Genomic DNA, 20,906 nt, shown 5'->3' on the forward strand with positions numbered 1-20,906 from the left:
AGAGTATTTCTAACAGCACATTTCAGTACAAGTAAATGACAACTGATATACACTGAAACATGACCACTCAAGAAAGTGCTTTTATGGAGAAAGTGAGCTTTATTTTTGTCCCTACCCCAAGCATAGCTTTCTGATGGCAAAGGCAAAACAAAAGGTGAGTATTTATTTACAGTGTAATGATTAACATTATCACTTAAGGAAGGCAGGGACTGTTCAGCCATGCAGATACACTTATTGTAACAGCACTAATTAGCAGGCTCTTCCTAGGAGCAGGATCACACTCACTACACAGCCCAGAAAGGCATCTGGACTAGCTGCCCCACAGCCTGACCTGCTACTATTAAATTTTTAGAAGGGCCATGCTGGCACAACGTGGTTTCCTCCCCAAGTGCCTGCCTCTTCCTTGCTCTTTATCCATCAGCTGCTCTCAACAGGGACAGCTGTAGGTATAGATCAGAGCTCAGGAAGGCAGCCTGCACATACTATATTCTGGCTGGCTGTGAGGGCAAGACACCCATGCATGAAGTGCCAGCAGCGGGGAATGGGGAAGTGGAGATACCACACAGGAGTTTCAGGCTGCCTCTGCCTCCAGTACTACCAGGTATAACCTACCTGTGGCTCTCACTCCTGCACTGAGCCACAACTGAAATCCTAAAACGGTCAGGGAGGTAGTACAGCTTCCTTGCCAGAACAAGGCTGCTGCCTTAAAGAAAGGACTGGGGAAGGTGAAAGCAGGAAAACAGTGTTTACAGGTTTAGAAATAAAATAGTAAAATTGCCTTTTAGGTGCTGGGATCACTGGTGCTAGTACAGGAAGGCTAAGTGCTGTCATGGAATGAACACAATGAAAGCAAAGTTGTGGTTTTATTTACTACATTAGGAAAAGCACCATGACCATCTGATCTACAATTGGCACAACTTAGGTAAGGTGAAAAGGTCAGGGGTTTAATTCTCATCAAATGCAGCAGGATGTCCGCCCTCAGGAGCAGTTTGTCAAGGTTTGCTCACAGCTGATCAGTGCTATGAACATGGGACTGGATGATGATGGCTGGAGGAGGAGCTCCATGGGTCAGTGCTGAGATACTTGAGAAAAGCTGTCAAGCTGACTTTGGGGTTCAGCCAGTTGTATCCCATAGCCCAGCACCATGATGCAGCAGTGAAGTGTGTCCAGAATTTAATTTTTAAAGCTGTATTTATATATACTCGGCTTCATTCTGGGTAGGCTGGCTGTGGAGCTCCAAGCAGCTTCCATATGCAAGTTGTACCTAGAGCTGCTGCAGACACAGCCAAGATATACATTGTTCCTTGTCTAAAGAGCTGGCCTGCAGCAAGGGCTGGCTTCTTCTGTGGCAGCCCAAACCTACTGTATTATAGCCCACAATTGGCATTTTCCTTTGGGAATCCTAACTGTGAATGTTTTTGACTTAGCCAGCAATCCCATCTGCAGGGAGAAGCTCACACATCCCCCCGTGGTCCCCAGCGCTCCCTCTGGGACACGGGGACATAAACCTTGTTTGCAGACTGCTTCTAAAAATGACGGAGCTCATGGTGGGGCATCTCAGCACCAGATTTCAGGGGATGAGTCTGAAGGAAGCATTCCCTTGGCTAACTGCTAGCTGGGAAAGGGGAGGAACAGCAGGGCTCATGGTGCTGTTCTTTGCCCTGTTCCCAGCTCCAGCTGGCAGCAGGCCTCTGTCCTACTGCACAAGGGACCCCACACCATACTCTCCATCCATACCTGCCTGCACGAGGCCCAAGACATAATGTGGATTTGGTTTGAAATTCTGATTATGGACAAAATTACCTAACATTTCACAAGGACAATTAGGTGAAGCACAGTCTTTTGTGCGTGCACCGCTTTCCCTAGGTGGAGGAAGGCAGGAAAAGTTCGGTGAAAGATGAGATGAGGCTGTAATAGGATTTCTCATCATCTGTCAGTCCTGCGTTGCCTGGTCTGATCACCACAGCCACGTGAGTGTCCGCCTCCTCGGCCGCATTGGCTTCTGAAACAGAGTGGGGAGAGTGGAGGTGAGAGCTGCTTACTGACCTCTTCATATCGGGGTCCTTAAGGCTTGAGGATGCCCCAAAACACTCGAGTGCCTTTCAAGGCTGAGACTGAGAAAGCAGCATTTGCACGTGGCAGGGCTCTAGAGAGGAACCCGCTCCTGGCAGGCCTGCTGTGGATGGCTGTAGCTGCAGGAGTGGACAGGAGCTGGCTGCCTCACCATCCCTTCCCTTCTGCCAGCTGATGGCTGACCAAGGCACCTTGCAGGCAGCACACACCATCAGCTCCATTCCTGTCACGAGGATGTGGTCGGCCTATGTCATTTGTGAGTCAAACACCCCCCTCCCCCAGTCTTCTTCTCACAAGCTTCTTTTCACTCCCTGAGCACAAAAGGCCGCTGGAAGATGATCCAGGGAAAAGGAGGTAACTACAAGCTCTCACCAGCTCTGCTGCCAAGGCTGGGGAGGAGGTAAGGACTAACTCTGGGGCACTGAGCTGGCTAAGACTGAGACCCAGCACCATTTCTGCCAGAAAGATGTTTCCAGCAAAGGCGGGAAATTAGCTTCTCAAGCCTGGCTTTCCAGGGGTCAAGTCTTGGCAACCTGAAGCCATGTTTTCCTGCTGATGAATACAGCCTGACCATGAGTGGCACAAAGAACCAGCCACGTAGCAACACAGCAAACACCATCATTTCCCCTGAGCACAGGCCAAATCACTGACCCTGTTCGTAAATGGGGCGTGCTTCAGCTCTGCTTCAGCAGTCTCTCCTTCCTGGCTGGTGCAAAGGCAGGTTTTCTACTTGACCTATTTTCCCTCATTGCAGCGCTGCACACGGACATCCCACTGCTGTGTGCAAGCCCAGGTGTGTAAGGAAGGAGGATGGCAACAGCTAGAGGGAACGTGCTGAAGCAAAGTGGTCTGCAACATTTCTGGGCTGCTTGTGAGAAGTCAGCAGCACACTTTGAATAGCACCTGCCTCCCCTGCACAGGTGAGAGCCAGTAGGACTGGCAGGTCACATACCTCGAGGAACGTCTGTCAGGAAGAGGATGTTGTTGGTGGCGCACCCAATACTGGCGGCAATCCTCCTGTAGCTCTCACTTTCTACTTTGGGACCTATTTTGGTATCAAAGTGGCCATCAAAGAGCTGAAAGAGAAGGTGAAGCACAGGCCATGGCTGAGTGCCACCTGAAGAGCAGGGACAAACCTCCCTCCCTCCCTTTCTGCCACAGTAATGAGGGGTTGGTGCAGTCATGCTCTCACAGTCAACTGCTCGAGTTTAATTCCCATGGGTCAAACCCACTGCCCCACCTTCCTGTCCCAGAATTCATTCCACAAGTATTACAGCAAGGGTGGTTGAGGGAGGGGAGTGCTCTGCAGCGGGAGAAGCTGTAAGGAAGGTGGTAAGATTATCTACCTCTAGGATATCACCTTCTGTAGAGTATCCGAACAGAAGCTTCTGGGCTTCAACGCTGCCTGAAGAGTATATATAGACCTTCATCCCTGCTTCCCGCCACTTCCGGATGGCTGGAACCACGTCCTCGAAGATTCTGGAGCAAAACAGGGCAGCAGGTAAGGGCAAACCCAGAGGCAACTGGAGGGACATCATTAGCCAGGCACTGTGACAATTAGTTTTGTCCCATTAATTTGCAAGGGGACTTCAATCTGCTCAGGGCTCCTGGAACCAGGGAGTCTATTTCAACAGCAGGTGATGCAGAGCTGGGCAAGGAGATTTTAGAGATCGCACTCCTTGAATGCAGCCAAGCAGGCAGCTTTCTCCAAGGTTTTTGGGTCACTCTAAGACAATTTAGCCTTGTTTTTAAAAATAAAACCAACAGGATATCTGTCTCTCTTGACTTGTTTTTGGGTTTTGTTATTTTCTCTGGTGGATGTTTACATTTTTCTGTGAGCTCATTTTCTTCTTCCTTGTTCCTCATTTGACTAAACACTTTGTGAATTTATGGGCTTGTTTTACTTACTTAGAAACCTGAAATGCACGGTTTAACCAAGAATCTCTTGACCTAAATAAGGAGATCAGGCTTAACTCCAGTTGTCCCTACTTATGCACTCCTGTGTTGTGGCTGAAACGTAAAGAGGAACCTGAAGACACAAAGAAGTGGAAAGGCAGGAAACACACAGGTAAAGACAAAGCAGAAGGAAACAGCTGAAGGGGTCTGACCCTGCAACCCTGACTTGTTTATACTTGTTCCAAAATATGAGTGCAATCTGGGGATAAAAAATTCAAGACAGAGAACCGTAAGAAGCCCATACTTGTGCCTTAGACTCTTGGTTTACCAAGAAGTCTCTCAAATACTGGCTTGCTGAGCTAGTAATCCTATTTGTATTTGTATGAGAGGCTGTTCCCAGGAATAGCTCATGCAGCTGTTCTGCCGATAAACTTTTAGGAAAGATGCCCCCCATACCTGTCCCCCAGGAGGGGGCACACAACTACTCACACAATTACTCACTCTCCTTTGACGTGCCCGGTGGCATAGGCTGCCCTCCACATGTGGCCCTGCAGCTGCTTCAGTGCCGTGGTCTTCCTGTCCAGGGACATCTGCCAGTGCACGTTGTCTACGACGGCCTGGATGACGCGCTCCAGCTCCTCTTCCCCACTGCCGCTCTCCAAAGGGATCGGCACGGCCCCGTCCAGGCTGGAGTCCTCCTGCGCCTGGAAAGTGGTGTTAGAGCGTGGTGTTGTGGGTTTGATCCCTGTATGGGCCATTCGCTAAAGAATTGGGCTTGATGATCCTTGTGGGTCCCTTCCAACCCGGAATGTTCTGTGATTCTGTGAAATCATCCATGATAAAAAGAGGGGAGGGAAGAGGCGGAGCAGTTTCATCACCTCTAATGTAGGGAAAGTGGTCTAACACCTGCCTTCATGCACCCCTGTGCAGGACACTGCTTGAACTGCTCTTCACTTGAGGGGTTACAACATTGTTTGAATGCTTTTCTCAATGGGAAATTGAGACTTAGTTGTGTTTAGAAATACTTGCTTGAATTGTACTTTCCAAACCAAACAATTAGCATTACTGTAGCTGTACTGTAAATACTCTAATGAGAACTATGCTTGCTTAAGTATTTAATTACTGAAATTAAGGCAAAGAAGCAAATGCATCTGTTGGCTTCAGCCACAGGTCTCAAACTGATGCTGCGTCTCTGTACAGAGGCACCATCCACTGCCCTGAGTGGGCCAAGTGCTCTGCCATCCCCCTGTGCTGCTTCGCAAAAGAGGTTTGAATTCAACAATAGAAGGGCACAGTGCAGGCAAAAAGCTGGAAAGGCTAGGCTCAACAGCTGCCCAGGGGCTGTGAAGACCAAGGTGAGCTGAGGGAAGGATGCTGCCTGCCAAGCGCAACCCCAGGCTTTGGATGGGGGAGAATCTGACCATCGAGGCAACCGGCCTCCATGGGTGGGGGCAAAGAGATAGGGACAAATGTTGGGTAACCAGGACAGTCCGAGTGACCTGAAGCCTCAGGCATTCTATGAAAACCCAGAGACACAGAATAACTCTGTTACTTAACCTGTTTCCTCAGAAGTCCGACATCCCGCTGGCACTCCTCCTCCTCCCAGTGAGCACGCAGATACTCCTTCACGTTGTCTTTGATGTAAGGGAACAAGGTCTCCTGGCAGAAAAACAGGCTGCTCCTTTAACCTGGCAGAGGTAAGGCTGACTGGCTTCTAAAGGAACTCTTGGCACATGCTGCCGTGTACAGTTATTTTCCCGACTTAAGCTTGCCCTGCAGTGCTGCAGCTGGTGAAACTTCCTGACAAGGGTGTCTGCCTGGTCACAGGACTGAGCCAACCTCAGGCCGAGATCAGTGCAGGTGGATTTTTTTACACAAATGTTTACATAGCTGAAACTTTTAAAGCTTGTGATGGAAAGGTGGGTGATAACTTTTCCTGGGCTTGCCAGAAAAACTCTCAAATGGCATATGTGACCCACCAGCTGAGGAGTACAAGGCTGACAATGTATGTACTCTGAACTGACAACTTATGCCACTGTATTTTTGATGGGGCACTTGTCCTAGCAAAGGTCATTCTGAAAACGTCTTAACCTCTTGCCAAAGTTAGAGGACCTTTTAAAATGAAAAGCCTGGTCTGGTGACACTGAACTCCACAGGACAGTCTTGCAAATGAAATGGACTGGGTTTGGGAAAAGTGCCACAGGAAAATTACAAGCCTTCACAGAGATCCCAAGGGCAACCAGAAAAAATTACAAATTGCTCTCATTAGTGGTGTTTCACGAGTCAGAAGCCACAAGCAGCCACTGTGTGTCTCCAGGTGTGGGAAAAGCCTCAGGTCAAGGAGAAGGGCAGGGAACTCCTTCCTTTGGGTAGAGAACTGAGCTTTTCTTAATTGGGCAAAAACTAACCTGAACTCACCTCTCCTCAAAAAATGGACCATAGTTTCTTGTTCCTTGTTGTGTATCATCTTTAGCTTGTTACTGAATTAAGAAAGCAATGGTCCTGAGAGTGTGATGTGGTGGCAGAACTGCAGGATTTTCTATTGCTGTAATATTGTGTTTTCCATGTTGTATATTTTAAAAACAATGCAAATTGCCAAAAAAATTACCACAGACTGATCTAGGGAAATCAAAAGCCTTGTAATGCCCCCAGTTACTCTCATTTCCTTTACTTTCAAACTATCTTTTAAATTATGGGGGAAATTAAAGAGAATCCACTGGGAAATGCAGCTGACCTGCTGCCTTGGTTTAACCTCCTTTACAACTCAGATGTCAGAAAGTCCCAATTGTTTTCCAAAAGCAGTGTTTCATACTCTCGTGCTGGCTAAGAAAAACTTCCAAACAGGCTCTGAAAGATCAGTGGATTCTGTGATCTGAGGGATTTTAAAAGGGTAAAAGTCTTGGTCCATTGGCAAATGCATCGGTCTGTGAACTAAGAGGGGACACCCATGTGACAGCTGGAATAGCGGACAGCCAGTGGGACAGATGGTTTGTGGAAGTCAGGAGTGATCCCAGTCAATGATGTACTAAGTTTAATAGGCCATGAGTCTGTGTGGAAGAAAGACTCCTTGTGTCCTGCAAAGAAACCCCTCCATCTCCACCACTTCAGCTTTCAGCAAAAGCTGGCAGCTGTAACCTCTTGAATAGGTTTAATTGGGACCCTTCTAAGTTCACCCACTTCTCTCTCCTCTGGAGAACAGAGATATGAGCCTGCCTGTGCACAGCTCCCATCACTCTGCCTACTTCCTGTGAGTGCTGGGGGAACGGACAGGCTCCTTGGCATTGTCCACCAGCAATTCAGCTTGGCAGGATGGAGAATCATTCTCCAACAAACACAGCTTGACAGCCCTCCTAAGCCTTCACAACTGCTTACAGCAATGTCAAACCCAGCATAGAAAGGGAAGCATTTTTACCATCAATAGCCACCTATGCAGCTCATTAATTATTACATGCAAGCTGTAATTAGCGCTTGCAGGATTTCAAGTAACCAGGGTCTATTTTCCTCTTAATGTCCATGCAAGCTGTCACAAAGTTCAGTGACAATATGCTCTTTTACAGGAGATCTAACAAATCCTAGATAAATCGCATGGAATGCAGTTTATCTAACGACATCTCTTCCCCTGCCATCTACTTCCACTCTGCCAGGGTGGACCTGGCAAATGAGAAAACTTGATGACCTCTAATTGATGGTCACCAGATGATCTCTTTTCTGGTATCTTTCCTTAATCCACCCATCGACTGACTCATTCTGTTTCCTTACTTTGCATATTCAGTAATTCTAACATTAGCGAAAGGATTAAATAAAATCGTTTAATATTAAAGAATAAAGTGTCTGCTGAACCAGCAGTGGACCTTTCAAAGGCAAATAGAGGTTAACTGAAAGACCAAATGAAATAACTTGTTCCAAGCATTTTCAGGATTTCCAGCAAACTGAATTTTATTGAGAACCAAAACTCATTTGGCCTCCCTACAACAGAAAGATTTTGGGTGGAAACCGGAAGTCTCAGGTGCATGGCATGTTGTTTTCACAACAGCAAAACAGCTTCAAGGTGGACATAAACTCTGTTAGATGTTTAGTTAAGAAACCTGAGCTGTCCAAACAGTTTAAATTGAAAGATATTGAGGGGAGGGAGGCAGCTGTAATGCCATCTAGGCCCGAAGTTTCTTCAAGAGCACTGGAAGAACATGGACAGGAAAGATGTAGGTCATACTGTTCCTCTGTTAAACTGTGTTAGCAGAAACCTCTAGAAAGCCTGGCAGGAGCTTTCAGCTGCCATGTGGGTCACAAAACACCTTTGTAAGCTACTGGCTAAAAAGATCTACCAAAAGCTATAACGTCTCATGGGGAAATGCAGGTTAATTAATGGCAGGAGAAGGGATACATCCGTTTGCTGTCCTAGCAAGCCGCTCCCTCCCGCGAACCAAAGCCTCCCGGAGAGGAGGGACCCGCGGCTATTAAAATCTGCGGTTCTCCAAGCACCCGTGACACGCAGACTTCCCAGTCCCCTCGGTTCTGCACCTAAACCAGCATTTCCAGCAGTCTAAAGCCTTTTCCTAGGCAAGGGAAGCACTCGTACATTCGGTGCCACTACAGTCCCTGTTGCGTACACTCGGTGTGTCCCCTGCGCTGCCCTCCCGCAGTGCTGGACACGCTCCCCGGCACAGTTGCGGGCATTTGGCTGTACTACCCTCCCGAAGGGAAAAGGCAGCACATAACCCCGAGAATTACCGATAACTGCAAATTATTAATTACTGAAATTAAGGCAAAGAAGCATCGTACTTCAAAGAGATCGCACTTGAGGCTCTCTGCAGACCCGGGTGCGGTGCTGCAGCTCCAGCCATCAAAGGAACAGCGATGCTCGAGGGCTTTTCCCGGATGAGGCTGCGATCACTCCAAGTGCCCTATATCCATGAAAAAAATCCCAGACCTGCCCTGAATCTCAGCGATAGTGACCTGCTCCTCAGCCCACCAAGGGGGCAGCCGATCGGCAAGACAAGGCGTATTTTCTCGTGAGCATTATTCGGAAAAACGCAGAAAATGGGTCACAGCTTTCGCTCCCGGCGGCACCTCGGGCCTGCCCCGCGGCGAGCTGCCGGGGCCAGGGAGTCACGGTACGAACGGCGATGCTACGGGAGCCCCCGCGACGCCAGGGCTGGGGGGTCACGATAGGAGGGAGCGGCGATGCTACCGGAGCCCCCGCGGTGCCGGCGGTCACCGGGTCTCACCTGGACGAAGGCGATGGGGGTGGTGGTGCCCTCGATGTCCAGCAGGATGGCGCGCACCTCCGCCGGCACCGGCAGCACGCCCATGGCGGCGGCGGCGGCGGCACGTGGGGCGCACCGGGGACGCGCGGCAGCGGCGGGGAGCGCCGCGCCGGCTGTGCCCGCCCCCGGAGCGCCCGCCCAGCCCCGCCCCGCCGCCGCCTGAACGGGGTTTCTGGGTTACGCGTTACAACCCACCCCCGGCCGGCCCGCCCAGCGCCGGCGCCCGCTCGTCCCGGTAGCCGGTGCGGCGGTGCCCGTGCCCGCCCGGAGCCTCGACACCGACTCGGCCCGGCCCGCGCGATGGCGGCCGCAGGGCGGCTGCTGCAGCCCCGCCGCGAGCCGCCGGGGGCGCTGCGGCGCCGGGCGGGAGGGCGGCTCTGATTGGCTGCCGGCGCGGGTATATAAGGCAGACGCAGGCGGTGCCCGGATCTCTTCCGCCGCCATTTTCTGCCGGACGCAGGTCTCCGCTGTCTCCGCCGCTCGCACGAGCACCCCCGCCGCCCTCGCCCCGCCATGGAGGACGCGACCGAGATGAGCGGCGGCCAGGAGGAGTTCGCCGAGGGCTCCAAGATCAACGCGAGCAAGAACCAGCAGGACGACGGGTAGGGCCTGGGATGGCGTGGGGGGGAGGTGTGGGGGAGTCGCGCGTCCATCTCGGCCGCCCGCCCTGCGGCTCGGGGGGGCGGCTCGGTGGCTGCAGGGAGCGGGGCCTTCCCTTCCCGCACCATGGCCGCGCCCGCCTTTGTGTCCCGGGCGGGTGACCCAGTTTCCGTGGGGCGGGGACAGGGACGGGGGGGGCCGATCGGGGCCGTGACGTCACCGGCAGCCTATGGGGCGCTGGGGGGGCTCCCCCGCCGCTCCCTCACCCGTATCCGTACGCGTTTCCTGCCCTCCAGGAAAATGTTCATCGGAGGCCTCAGCTGGGACACCAGCAAGAAGGACCTGACGGAGTATCTCTCGCGGTTTGGCGAGGTTGTGGATTGCACAATCAAAACAGACCCAGTCACTGGAAGGTCGAGGGGGTTTGGATTCGTGCTCTTCAAGGATGCCGCCAGCGTGGAGAAGGTGGGCGCTTTGCCTGCGGATCGATGGCATGAAGCCAGCTTGTGTTGCTGTAGCGATCTGAGACGTTGTTCCTTTGTCTGCTTTTTAGGTGTTGGAACTGAAGGAACACAAACTGGATGGGAAGTTAATAGATCCTAAAAGGGCAAAAGCACTGAAAGGGAAGGAGCCACCAAAAAAAGTGTTTGTTGGTGGGCTGAGTCCAGATACGTCTGAAGAACAGATTAAGGAGTACTTTGGTGCTTTTGGCGAGGTATGGTGTATTGACATATAAGAACACCTCTAGTTCTCAAGTGCAGTGTTGCCTCTCTCTTAAGATAGAATTTGCGAGGAGGAAGTTGGCCAAAACTAGAGATTGTTGAATCTATATGTTAGTGACTTCATAGAATGGTAATGGTCGGATTTATAGCTGCCAGAAGTAGTCAGCATAGATGCTGCCCTGCCAGATGGTTCTGATGGCATAAAAAGTTGCTTACAGATTTCATGCATTGTTTATATGCATTTTGATTTCAGATTGAAAACATTGAACTTCCCATGGACACAAAGACAAATGAAAGGAGGGGCTTCTGTTTTATCACATACACAGATGAAGAGCCAGTAAAGAAGTTACTAGAGAGCAGATACCACCAGATTGGTTCAGGCAAGGTAGGAATACTGCTGTTCTTAGCATGTGAAATCTATCTCTATAGCCTTCTGTGAAAGCAGCTGACAAAATGCTCTTGAAATTTCTTGCTGAGTTAAAGAATTTCTGTCCTTACAGTGTGAGATCAAAGTAGCACAGCCCAAAGAGGTGTACAGGCAGCAGCAGCAGCAGCAGAAAGGAGGGAAAAGCAATTCTTCTGGTGGACGTGGAGGCGGAAGGGGGCGTGGACGGGGTGAGTGTTTTCAGTGGTTCTATTAATGTAAGTACTAAGTGTCTTACCAAACACTCAGGAGTTTGTAGATATTCCAGGTTGTCTGTGTGCAGATCTCATGTGTAATCAAATATGTAAAGTAGCCTGTTAGTAAGTAGTGTTTGGTGGTTATGATTGCTTGTTGAAGCTGAGGAATCTCCTCTTGATCTGCTTGTGTTCAAGTGGTGAAGTGGGAAGGCGGCTGTAGGGTGCTTTTGTACACCCTTAGTGGACAGTGTAACCAGTGCAGTTACACTGTCACTTGAAAGGGACACACTTAATTGGCTCATGGGCAGAAGAAGTGCAGTCACTTTGCTGCACCTTCAAATGGATCAGAGGGCATCAGCTGTTATGCTACAGGTTAATGCATCTCAGTCTTCCAAGGTCAAGCAGTCACAACACCACTCAGTAAGGCTGGTCCTGTGGTGTCACTTGGTGCTCAGGCAGTTACTGACTATTCTCATATCCAAATGGGATATCTCAATTCTTTTTAGAAAATTACTGTTCTTGGGGAGGCAAGAGGGTTCTTTTGGGTAATAGCTCTAGTATAGAAAGATTGCCATTGAAAGTTAGATGAGGTGCCACAGGAGAGGAGTGAAATAAGTTTTGAAACTTACACTTGCTATACTTGGTTTCAGGTCAGGGACAAAACTGGAACCAAGGATTTAATAACTATTATGATCAAGGCTATGGAAATTACAATAGTGCTTACAGTGATCAGAGCTACAGTGGCTATGGAGGCTATGACTACTCTGGGTACAACTATCCCAACTATGGATATGGGCCAGGATACACAGATTACAGTGGTAAGTGGTTTTGCCCTCACTCCCGATAACAAGAGCATGCATCCCCTCTCTGGAACATTGCTCTTACTCAGCACATGGCTCTAAAGATCAGATCTCTTGGTGTGCTGTGTGTGAAGTCTCCTGAGGCTGGATGTTAATGCTTCTGGATTGTTCTGTTTTTTCCCCATGTGTTACCTCCAGGCCAACAAAGCACGTATGGGAAGGCGTCCCGTGGCGGCGGCAACCACCAAAACAACTACCAGCCGTACTAAAGCAGTACCTAGTACTTGACAAACAGGTGTGTACATGAGTGCAAGCTCCACTCCGAGTATGTCTAATCTAATTTAAAGATCAATAGACAAACGAAGAGTAAAAACTTGCCTAGCATGACTTTTCCTTTAATTAAGCTTTTGTTAACTTAAAAAATACTTTTTTTTTTTAAAACCAGCTTTGCCTACGTGTCTATAGATCTTTAACTTTGTAAAAATGTGACTTTATCTTCTTTAGTACTTCAGAAAAACATAAGAGTTTTTCTGGTTTGCGTTGTGTACCAGGTGGTCTAGAGGAATAATTAAACTTATTAGAAGTATTAACAGGTAAAGTACTGAAATGGGTACAACTTAAGGAAAACAAGAATGTTGTCTTCTAACTCTGACATTATACCTTGTTTGTACCCGCCAGCGGGAACTTCATTGCAGGCCGTGTGTCACCCTGACCACGTCTATCTCTGGGGTCGCACGTTGCAGGCAGAGCGCAAGGCATACACCAGAAAACGCTGTCCTGTGGTATGGTCTCTTCCAACTTCATGTACCAGCGTAAAGATTAAAGTGGAAAACTTCAGACTTTGGCTTCTTTTTTTAATCTTTTTTGGAGATTAAGTGTCTTTAACTTAAATGGTTTTTTACAGGAGTTAAAGTACATAAATGCCTTTACAGCTTAATCATTTGGTCTTCTGTTTAGTGTTGTATTTCAATTGTGGAACCTCATTTTAAATGTGCATTCTTTAAGATTTTAATGCTTGCTTTTTTCTTTTTATAGCTAATAGTGAAATCTGCAAACCAAAACGAACTTTTAAATCTGGATAAACATTAAAGATCATATGCATATGGACTGTCTGAACTAAAGTGACCTGGCTTGTGTTGCACATAAGTCGTTTAGTTGTATAAACAAATAATCAGAAAGCCTTTTGGCAGTGTCTTCAGTGGAAAGAAAGCGATCCAGAGCCTGCTAACTTGTCTAAATTGGATGTTTTTTGTTTTGGAGCAGCTTCCTAGATGGGCTGAATGGTAATATTTGGGAAAACAAATTACTGATGGGTAACTAAACAAACCTCTTGTGTTACCTTAATAAATATGCATATGATCTTTAACAGTGAAGAAAGGAATATATAGAAGACTTAAAGCAGTTCATGAAAATGGACCTTTTAACAATTCTGTAGTAACTGTCACAGATCTGACATGCATTTTGTCTTGATTTTTTAGGTAGAGATACTGCAACAAAAAGCCATCTTGCAACGCATCGTGAGTGAATGGAGGGTGGTCTTCGTGAGAGGAAATGACTATTTTGTAAAAGACTTTTAGTGTATGACACAACTGTGTCCAACTGTACATAGCGGCCGACTAGTTTTCTTTTATGGTTTTTACTTTCTTTTTGCCATTCATGTTATGACACAATGTGGACTTGTGTTTATACAAACTTTATTTGTACAATTTCATGTTAAAGGATTCTCTAATAAATGCTTACTTAAGTGAGCGTGTAGTCTTGCTGTCACCTTAAAGTGGTGTAAGATCTAAAACTCATTTGGACAGAAGGGCGGGTACCTCTCTGGAGGTCAGCATTACTGTGAGAACACTTTTTTTCCTGATCTGTCTAAAAAGAGCACCACAGTGGTTGGAATTAGCATCACTGTGGAAGATGGTAGAGTTGTGTCCTGCCCTCTGCAGAAATGAGGAGAGTGATCTGTGGCACAATGCTGCCAGTTTTGAACATCTCAGGAGCGATCTAGAAGTATAGCAGCAACTTTTTAATGCTGATAGCAGTACTTGAAGAGTTGAGTTTTTCAAGCACTTTAAACCTTGAATATTCTAGAACCTAGGTTAATTACTTTCCTACACCACTTCTATTCCAATTTCAAGCAGGAGATCACAAGTTCTTGAGCTTCAGGGTCAGCAACTCTTTTCTGTACAGCTTGGCACCTACAAGTTAGGTCCTGTACCATACTCTTACCACTGGGATTAGAAAATGGGGTTCCCATCTTGTGCATGCTAGCAAGCAACAACTAAAAGCCTGAGTGGCTGCTGGAGAAGGAGCACTGTGTTACCCAGCAGGTTCTCTTTGGATTAGAATGATTGGGATGGGTAATGGAGCATATACATTCTTAAGGAGGTTGAAGGATTGCAGTAGTCTGCCTGAAGTTTTGATTTTTCTCAGCACAAGTACCTAGTCAAGCATCAAAATAAACCTTGCTTGTTAAAGCTCACTGATGTCACTGGGCACAAACTGAAGAATTGGTATGGTACTGCAGGGAGAAGCCATAGCAGTGTGTGAGTTCATACACGGACTGCGTGAGTACAGCTGGATCCAGCACTGTCCTCCACAGCAACTCTGTGGGGCTGAAGAAGACTTGTGCCACAAGGACATGGCTTCATTGCTACAGTGGTTTGTTAATAGACAAAACCCCACTAAGCCAAGTTTTCTTCACTCTGTGGTCTTCCTGCTCTACTTGGCCCTAGTGAAGTGTGGCTGGAGTGCTGTGTACAGGTTTGCACTCCTCAGCACAAGAAAGGCAAGGAGATATGGCAGAAGGTCCAGTAGAGGGCCACAAAGATGATGAGGGGTCTGGAGCATCTCTTTCAAGGAGAGACTGGGAGCTGGGCCTGTTTAATCAAGAGAAGACTGAAGGGGATCTCATAAATGCACATAAATATCTCAAAGGCAGGTGCCAAGAGGTGCCAGACACTTTTCAGTGGTGCCCAGTGAAAGGGCGAGGAGCAACGGCGACAAACTAAAACACAAGTTCCACCTCACCATGAGGAAGGACTTCTTAAGCTGAGGGTGGCAGAGCGCTGGGAGCAGCTGACCAGAGAGGTTGTGGAGTCTCCTCTGGAGACATTCCAAACTCACCGGGACCTGTTCCTGTGTCACCCGCTGCAGGTGGCCCTGCCTTGGGCGGGGAGGGTGGACTGGACGATCTCCCGAAGCCCCGTCCAGCCCTGTCGATTCCGTGACTGCCCACTTCGGCCCGCCCAGGCTCCGCTGCTGCCGGCGCTGTGCCGGAGCCCGCCCCGCGCTCCCTCACGGCTCCCCGGGGGCGGTGTCACGTGTCCCGCCCGCCGCGCTCCTTCCGGCCGCCATTTTAGGTTGGGTCGGTGGCGGCGCCATTAAAAACAGGGAGCGAGAGGAGCAGGACTCGGCGGGATCGGCGCACTCGGCCGGGGCCGCCAGCGGGGCCGGGGCCTCGGCGGGGAGGCGGCGGCACCGGGGGTGGCCGGTGTGGGGCGGCGGCGGTGGCACCGGCACCATGTCGGATCAGCAGTTCGCTCTGGACTCGGCGGCAGTGGCGGCTGGCGCCGGGGACGGCGCGGCGGAGCCGGCGGAGCAGCCTGAGGGGCAGGCGGGGGCGGGGAGCACCGATGGGGGAGGAGGCGGCGGCGGCGGCGGGATCGAGTCGGAGGGAGCCAAGATCGACGCCAGCAAGAACGAGGAGGACGAGGGGTGAGCGGCGGGGGCGGGTTGTGTGTCCCGGGCGGGGCCTGGCGCCCCCGGCCCGGCCCGGCCCCCGTCGGCCCCGCTCGCCGCCCTGTTTGTTTACTTGGCGCCTCGGCGACGTCACGGGCCGGGCCGGGCCGGGCTGGGCCGGGCGGCGGGGGCGGTGTCTGGTCCCGGGGTGTCCAAATGGTGTGATGTGCGCCAAGCTACAGACCTCTTTTACTTATTTTTTTTTTTTAACGATGTATTTTCTGTGAGTTCAAGTGCGATGCGTGCGTTAAGACCGTAACTCGGTGTGGCTGAATGCTCTGGTTGCAGCCACAGCATTGCCCTGTGCTGCAGACATTACAGTGTGTCAGTTGAGTGTCAGTAAGAGGCGAGAGGCACCGGGACTTCTTCCCAGCCTAAAGCGTCCCTCTGCTTCTCTCGGAACTTGCTGTGGGGAGGATTATGTTGGGTGGTGTCCGAACTCTAGAAGTAGGAGTCGAAAAGGCGGGAAGCTAAGTCGGGAGAGGTTCAGGTTAGGTATAAGGAAAAGGTTTTTCACCCAGAGGGTGCTTGGGCAGTGAAACAGGCTCCACAGGGAAGTGGTTACAGGACAAGCCTGACAGAGTTCAAGAAGCACTTGGACAATTCTCTCAGGCACATGGTGTGACTCTTGGGGTGTCCTGTGCAGGGCTGGAGTTGGACTTGATGATTCTGATAGGTCCCTTCCAACTCAGCATATTCTGTTACTGTGTTTTATGGAGAATAAAGACAGCTTTTAATCTTCAGAGGGTCTCTGCCTGGGGCAGTGTCACTTCCGTATTGCCGGTGAAATTTGCATGTAATCAGTCCAGTGACAGGACAGGCTGATGTGCTCTGCTGTCTCCTGTCTGACCCCTGAGAAACTCGAGCTGCAGGTCTGTTTTTGGTCAAGGCAGAAGATAACCTGGATAAAGGAGCACTAGCTACTGTGTTCTTCAGATACCTGCTGCAAAACCTTCCAGTGTCTTCTTCCTTCTGTAATAACCTGGGATGTTGCTGAGAGAGATGTTAATAATTTGAGATGTTACAGGGAGAGAGGAACCTATTATTGAGTGTTTTGCTGGGACTAGCAAAAAATTAGAATGGTTTTGTTACTTCTCACCTGCTCTTAATGGCTTTAAATATCTTCGGAGTTTGCCTGCTTGTTTCATTTCTTGCCCTGGAATACACACCAAATAAAGGGTTTTCAGGAACAAGCTCAGGTTCTTTTGAGGCAGCGCAGCCTAGAAAGAGTGGTCTCTAAGTGGTGCAGGGATGTTGGGTAGTGCTTACATGCATCACACATTGACTTGTAGTCTAGTTCAGTCTTTTTATTTGACCTGTCAATTCTTAATGCTGTACAGGAAACAAAGTGTTTCGACTACACTTCTGGTAGTAAAGGGAAAACAGCATACCTGTGATACCTTGTTTAGCCAAGTGTGAAGTTTGAAAGCTTTCCCAGTGCACTTCTGGGATTTTATTTTGGGAAACTGTATGTGCTGAAGTGACTTAGACCAGCCAGACTGTGGGCTAGGAATAATGTATGTATTTTACAAGCTTTTGGCAGCACTGTGACACTGCTCCTGAATTGTTTGTTGTGCTCACGTTTGTGGTGTAGCCTTGACCTGAGCTCAGCTTTGCCTTGGAGCAGTAGTTTATGTAGGGGCAGATGGAAGCAGTCGTGGTTTGCTGCTCTGTGACTGGGCTCAAACGTGCAGTTACTGTGTGGAGGGATGAAAACCCTTCAGAGGCTGTTGGTTTCAAGCTCGTGTTCTTGGTCTGTCTGTCCTTAGTGATACAAAGCAGGGTTTGTGTGTTGATGTTGAGACAGGTGGTTTGTGTAGCAAGCGTGAGTTCAGTAGTAACTGCTAGAGCATCACTGCCCCCCATGTGTCAGAAACACGATGCTGCATCCTCTGTGTTTTTGTGTTTTGGATGCTTAAGAAACCCTCCACAGAACAGCAAACAAACTAAGGACCTTAATGATGGGTGAACAGAGGGCAGCAAGCATACTTTGGTTTACTCTCTGTACTGGTATGAGGCTGCTGGTTTACCAGGGTGGACCATTTCTTCCATGAAGACAATCAGAACCTGATAGAAAGGGCTGTTGGTACTTTGTTGAAGAGAGATCTGGAACTAGTGGGAAAAATGGATAAAGGGATGGGGAACTGGTGCTCCCTCTTCACAAATTCCAAGACTTGTTATAAAAACATCTGAAGTTCATGAACTGTCATCTGTGTGGATATGTTTGTCAGAAACTGAATGCTCCTGTTAATTCTGTGAGAGCGCAGCTAATTCAACAGAGTTAGTTCACAGGAGCAGCTTTTAATTCGAGAGAGTTTGAGTTGTGGAGGTACAATGCTATTTTGCATGATTGGCAGGAATATTTGTGTGTGGGAAGTGGAAGGGTTGGAAACATGATACAGTGGTTTTTCAGGTTTTCTGAAAACTGTGTCTGATTGTAGAATAAGTTGGGACAGTGAAAATGTGCAAAGCTTTGTAGAAAGCGCTTTTATAGATCATAATGGATCATAATTTTTGGTTAGAGCTCACCATAAAATGGATCATAAATTTTGGTTAGAGCTTATCAGTATTAAAAGAGATCATCTCAAATCAAATCCTCTTTTGAATGGGTGCCTAAGCCCTATACCTGATAACTTGGAATGTTTGATTTGTGTGTATGTTGGCTTGATTTTTCATATTTTTAAAATTTTTAAAAAAAAAAATTATGCCTTAATAACATGGTGGGGTGGTTATGATTTGATTCTAAGCTTCCAGTGTGCTTTTGAAAATACAAGTCATGAATTATGTGCTGTACACATCTGCCTAGCAAAACTGGTGCTGTAGAAGTATCAGAAAGACGTTCTCTCAGTGATACTGGATTATGCCAGGTGTGTATATAAAGTTTTTGTGAAGAAAGGTAACTTCTGACCATCCAATACTTTGCTTTTTCTTTACTGCTTTCTGGGGAAGGGAACTTGACTAAACTTTTTATTTTAGTTTACTAATTTGGGCATATGTCCAGTCCAGACTGGTAGATAAATGCTTCTGTTTAACCACACTTCCTTGTAAATCTAATCTGCCTGTGTGTGTTTCATGAGCAGTTGGGTGGAGGCTCCACAGATAACTAAATGGAATTAAGCCTGTGGTGGGTCAGTAGTGGTAGGGATGTAAGGAAGTAGTAAAAGACTTTTTTGTCACTGTTGGTAGTTTCTTGGGACAGCAGAGTAAGCAGCTGCAGGAGAAAATGGTGAAAAACGTCTGTGTATGTGAAAGTCTTTATCTGTCCTGGCCAGAATCATTTAAGCAAGCTGTCAAAAACTGCAGGCCTGTGTGTGTAGTGATATGACTGGTAAAATACTGCCAGTTCCATGCATTAGGTAATTGAGTTCATAAAGCTTGGCAGTGCAGGATTTTGGGTAACACACATTTACAGATTGACCATCTTGTCTTAACAGGAAAATGTTCATCGGTGGCCTTAGCTGGGACACAACGAAGAAGGATCTGAAGGACTACTTCTCTAAGTTTGGGGAAGTTGTAGACTGCACCCTGAAGTTAGACCCCATCACTGGGCGATCGAGAGGCTTCGGCTTTGTACTCTTCAAAGAATCGGAGAGCGTAGATAAGGTGGGATTGATGTAATGAAACATGATGAAATTTAGGTATCGGAGATGAAGCACTTACTAGGATGGCTGTAGGCACTGGTGTTTGTACATCTTCTGGTAAAGGTGATTCAGGAGTGCAGTGTGCTTAAGGTGCTTGTTGAAATGCTTTCTTTTATGAACCATCTTACTCATGATGCAGTGTCCAGGACTACCAGTGATTCCTGAGGTGTGGATTTGGGCACTTGAAAAGTACAGTGTATAAATGTCACTGCCTACTGCTGTGACAGCAGCATTTGCAAAGAACTTAAAGTCTTTCAATTCCAGAGCTGTTATGTGAACTCCTAGAGTAGAGCCAATAGCTTTGATACATTTGGGCTCTATCCAAGCAAAAATTATCTGTTAACTTTTTTAAAATGCTGTGCAGCATTTTAAAATACAGCACATGGAAAAGTTTTCGCCTTCATTGACCTTTGTGATACCTAAAGTACAGATTTTTTACTTCATAAGGCTTGAGGATGAGTAGAGTACTTTTTGAGAAAGGTTACACTCTTGCTTCTGCTGGTTAATAGGTGGTTCCAGTTGTCAGAAGTGTCAGTGTCAGTGGATAGTGATCAAAAATCATAAAACTCTTTGGTTTTGTGCAACAAATTATTGGTGTAACCCAAGTATTGAAATTGAAGCAAATTTGGCCTTACTCAAAACATCAGTGAAACATTTAGCTTGAACTGTGTAAGATTGTGTTTTAATTTTCCTCAGGTCATGGACCAGAAAGAACACAAGCTGAATGGAAAGGTCATTGATCCAAAAAGAGCTAAAGCCATGAAAACAAAAGAACCCGTTAAAAAGATTTTTGTTGGGGGCTTATCTCCAGACACACCTGAGGAGAAAATAAGGGAATATTTTGGAGGTTTTGGTGAGGTATGTGGTGAAACAAACTGCTTATATCTGTGGAACTTGTTCTGTCTTCACAAATTTATTAATAAAAAGCATGCATGGATGCTACTGTGAGCTTAATGGCTGTTCCATGTGTGTTAGTGGTTGGAATTTTAATGTATTAGTTACAGGCTTAGAGTTGCACAGACTGGTTTGATGGAAGGAGGAGCTGGGATAAGTCAGAGAGGGAGACAATGTTTTGAGCATGGTGCTTTGGTCAGTTGAATGAGATGCTCTTCAGCCACCCCAGCTCATCTCTTACAGCACACGTTGAGACAGTTTTGCCTAAATTCTCTGCTACTGTGTAGTCTGTGTCTCTCTGTGCCCAGTTTTTGGTGGTGCAGATGACCTAAGTATCACTGAAGTTTTTAAAAGCTGGTGTTGTGTGAGCTTGCTGCAGCTGCTGCTTCCCTATTGGTTTTCAGATGGTGCCAGCTTCATGTCATAACTCTGTTCAGGGCATTTGGTTGCTAAATATATGCCATCTTACAAACTTACAGACGGTTCACTTTGGACTAAAGACTAGGCTACTTTTTGCCTAGGCTGAAGTCTATGTGTCATGGGTACAGAGAACGTTGACTCTATTTGTAGTCAGGTCAATATTGTCATATCCAAGTCTAAATAATTTCAGTTAACAACTATGACCTGTTGGAAGGATTTTGCAGTGACATGAATGGCAGG

General features: G+C 47.8%; 3 protein-coding genes across 11 annotated transcripts in view; 2 read left to right on the top strand and 1 right to left on the bottom strand.

Annotated features, from left to right (window-relative positions):
- Window positions 1-76: 76 nt before the first annotated feature.
- Window positions 77-9,330, bottom strand: ENOPH1 (enolase-phosphatase 1). Of its 2 annotated transcripts, XM_039551503.1 has the most exons (6): window positions 9,195-9,328; window positions 5,527-5,628; window positions 4,471-4,673; window positions 3,420-3,552; window positions 3,026-3,149; window positions 77-2,002 (listed from the first exon to the last, which is right to left on the bottom strand). In XM_039551503.1, the coding sequence occupies exons 1-6, from the start codon at window positions 9,276-9,278 to the stop codon at window positions 1,863-1,865; spliced, it is 786 nt and encodes a 261-aa protein (XP_039407437.1). In that variant the 5' UTR covers window positions 9,279-9,328; the 3' UTR covers window positions 77-1,862. The 2 variants fall into 2 exon arrangements, with proteins under 2 accessions (XP_039407437.1, XP_039407438.1); XM_039551504.1 differs by lacking the exon at window positions 5,527-5,628 and having other exon boundaries at window positions 9,195-9,330.
- Window positions 9,331-9,648: 318 nt separating this feature from the next.
- Window positions 9,649-13,725, top strand: HNRNPDL (heterogeneous nuclear ribonucleoprotein D like). 5 transcript variants are annotated; one of them, XR_005601837.1, is made up of 9 exons: window positions 9,649-9,835; window positions 10,130-10,298; window positions 10,387-10,548; window positions 10,809-10,940; window positions 11,056-11,170; window positions 11,827-11,994; window positions 12,175-12,271; window positions 12,655-12,758; window positions 13,455-13,725. XR_005601837.1 is itself a non-coding variant. In XM_039551501.1 (8 exons), exons 1-7 carry the CDS (start codon window positions 9,747-9,749, stop codon window positions 12,243-12,245), a joined length of 906 nt encoding a protein of 301 aa, XP_039407435.1. In that variant the 5' UTR covers window positions 9,649-9,746; the 3' UTR covers window positions 12,246-12,271; window positions 12,655-13,725. The 5 variants fall into 5 exon arrangements, 3 of the variants coding, with proteins under 3 accessions (XP_039407435.1, XP_039407436.1, XP_039407434.1); XR_005601836.1 differs by having other exon boundaries at window positions 12,175-12,758; XM_039551501.1 differs by having other exon boundaries at window positions 12,655-13,725.
- A 1,621-nt stretch (window positions 13,726-15,346) lies between these two features.
- HNRNPD (heterogeneous nuclear ribonucleoprotein D) overlaps window positions 15,347-20,906 on the top strand; it is a 9,378-nt gene continuing 3,818 nt past the window's right edge. For 3 of the 4 annotated variants that reach the window (XR_005601835.1, XM_039551497.1, XM_039551498.1), the window contains exons 1-3: window positions 15,347-15,687; window positions 19,146-19,314; window positions 20,049-20,210. Coding sequence is in view for 3 of the 4 variants with exons in the window: in XM_039551497.1 (XP_039407431.1) it covers window positions 15,494-15,687; window positions 19,146-19,314; window positions 20,049-20,210 (525 nt within the window). In the remaining variant the exon portion in view is untranslated. The remainder of the gene's footprint in view (window positions 15,688-19,145; window positions 19,315-20,048; window positions 20,211-20,906) is intronic. The other variant, XM_039551499.1, reaches the window with a different exon arrangement.

This window comes from Corvus cornix, chromosome 4 (assembly GCF_000738735.6).
Source record: "Corvus cornix cornix isolate S_Up_H32 chromosome 4, ASM73873v5, whole genome shotgun sequence".
Taxonomy (NCBI): Eukaryota; Metazoa; Chordata; class Aves; order Passeriformes; family Corvidae; genus Corvus; species Corvus cornix.